The 2,115-nt window shown below is 50.1% G+C and overlaps 1 protein-coding gene across 1 annotated transcript; it reads left to right on the plus strand.

The window, feature by feature from the left end:
• Positions 1 to 796: 796 nt before the first annotated feature.
• COCSADRAFT_165959 (uncharacterized protein) lies at positions 797 to 1,463 on the plus strand (the record flags this gene model as incomplete). The annotated part of the gene is made up of 2 exons (XM_007708053.1): positions 797 to 964; positions 1,014 to 1,463. The coding sequence occupies 2 exons, from the start codon at positions 797 to 799 to the stop codon at positions 1,461 to 1,463; spliced, it is 618 nt and encodes a 205-aa protein (XP_007706243.1).
• Positions 1,464 to 2,115: the final 652 nt, after the last annotated feature.

Genomic DNA, 2,115 nt, shown 5'->3' on the forward strand with positions numbered 1-2,115 from the left:
CTTTACCAGCTTCTAGCTCTATAGCGCGTGGGCTGCACGAGTTGGCACTAGTTGTAATAGATTTCTTGGGATGGATTTGTATATATTTCGCTAAAATTGCACCTATTCTGAAAAACTCGAAGTTGGTGTGTCTTGTGAAAAGATATATAAGATAGTACATATTTAATTATTTTTATCTTTCTCTATTATGTTATAACATTATTAAGTTATATAGATAGCGTTAAAGATAAATAAAGTTGGTAGAGCAGACGACTCGCTTATAAAACACGTTACTGTAACGGCGCAGGCAAGACTACTCGGATCAGTATCGGCGGTAGTGTCACTCAGAGGCATATGGGAGTGCGTGGGACATCAAACGAGCCTTAATTCGAATAGACACCTATAGGCCTTGTACGAAAGGATATCAAAAATCTATCGAGCTACGGTATGGAGAAGGTGGGGTTTTATATCAGCAGATCTGCCCTCGGCTAGTGCGTGCCCATGTTCGGATCCCTTTCGGATGTTAGTTCAGTGTGTACTCGAACCGTTACACTACCCCCCCCTCTATTGACAGCTAGTCCCGTAGCTGTTGAAAAATTTTCAATGTTTGTTTGTTTGTCTGTTTGCTTGATGTCGTCATCCTTCTATGCAGGGTCTCGGCCAGGCCCCGAACAGCCTCCGGGCCAAGGAGAATCCACTCAGCACGTGATATTAAATCCGTTTGCTCACTGAGTATATTAACAGCACGCGTCCATACTTGCTGTCACCAAAACACCAAAAAAATTCTACTCCTCCCACACATATACATACACACATCATGCCGTTGCGTTGCCCTGCTGGCGCGCTTCCGGAGGCGTACCGCCTCATCTGTCTTCGTTCAGTTCGTGCCTTTGCGCGCGGAGTCCACAATGTGGACTACCGTTTCGGTGCCGCGGGGTCCAAGAAGTGCAATTATTGCACTCAGCAGAAGGAGAAGTGCTCCCCTGTAAGTTTTTCAAATCCTTCCAATTGTAAGACGTTACTAACTCTGATAGGTTCCGGAGTACGTCGAGGCCGAGTTCGCCGTTTTTCTCGCGGCGATGGACCTGGTGGCTGCTGCCCGCCATGGTGACGAGCCGGAGGACGACCGGTACGCTGCCAAGCAGCGTCTCGAGTCCGCCGCCCTGGATCTGGCTCGCCAGGTCCAGGTGACAAAGAGCCAGGAGAAGGAGTTGTCCGTGGTCGGGCTCCTCTCCGCCACGCACCAGGTGCTGGTGGAGATTCGGGATAGCCTGCGCCGGCTGGAGGGCCGTGTGGCGGCGGTGGAGGATGCCGTGGAGGCTGGTGGGACTTTTGTCCCAGACCCCATGGACATCAGTTCCGGGGGCGAGTCGGAGGAGGAGTCGGAGGGGGAGTCGGAGGGGGAGACAGAGGAAACTCTGTCAGTAGACCTCCGTGGTCTGGAGGATGGGGCAGGGGAGTCTTCTGACTCCCCCATTGATTAGGTGTTCGGTGTGGTGGGTGGTTGGTTGGGTCAGGTTTGTTTCTGGGGCGTTTCGGTTTTTGTTCTATACCCATTATGAAGGATTGTTTTTCTTTTCCCTATATTTGATCATCTTGCAGTGAAGTCATATCCTCTATGCCTTGCTCCCATGCCTGGATCCACTTTGATAAGGAACGGGGAGGTCCCGGTTTTGTTGGATTTTGGTCATGGAAGGTCTTGAGCTTATGGGGTGCCCCCATAAAGTTTGAGGCAGGGTACCAGGTAGGGTCCGGATCATGTCCGACCCACCTCACCCGATACTTAAGCTTCGAGCGATACACTTTACTAGCTAAGACTTCTTCAACTTCCCACTCTTCTACTCCTTGGATAGGGGTTCCTGACGGCTTGGGGGCTTCTTGTCCGGGTAAGGGATCTTGAGGGTCTTTGCAGAGTAATTCCGGAGCAAAGACGTCATGGATCCGGGACCCTTCCGGTAGCTGTAGGCGATAGGAATTTCCTACCTTTTCTAGCACCTTGAAAGGTCCCTCCCATTTATCGGATAACTTACGGCTGGGGCGACGCAGACAACTTCGAGTTTTCTAGAATAGGTGTAATTTTAGTCAAATATATATAAACCCCTCGCGAGAAATCGATTACAATCACCTTTAAAGCGT

The sequence above is a fragment of the Bipolaris sorokiniana genome (genome assembly GCF_000338995.1).
Source record: "Bipolaris sorokiniana ND90Pr unplaced genomic scaffold COCSAscaffold_147, whole genome shotgun sequence".
Classification (NCBI taxonomy): Eukaryota; Fungi; Ascomycota; class Dothideomycetes; order Pleosporales; family Pleosporaceae; genus Bipolaris; species Bipolaris sorokiniana.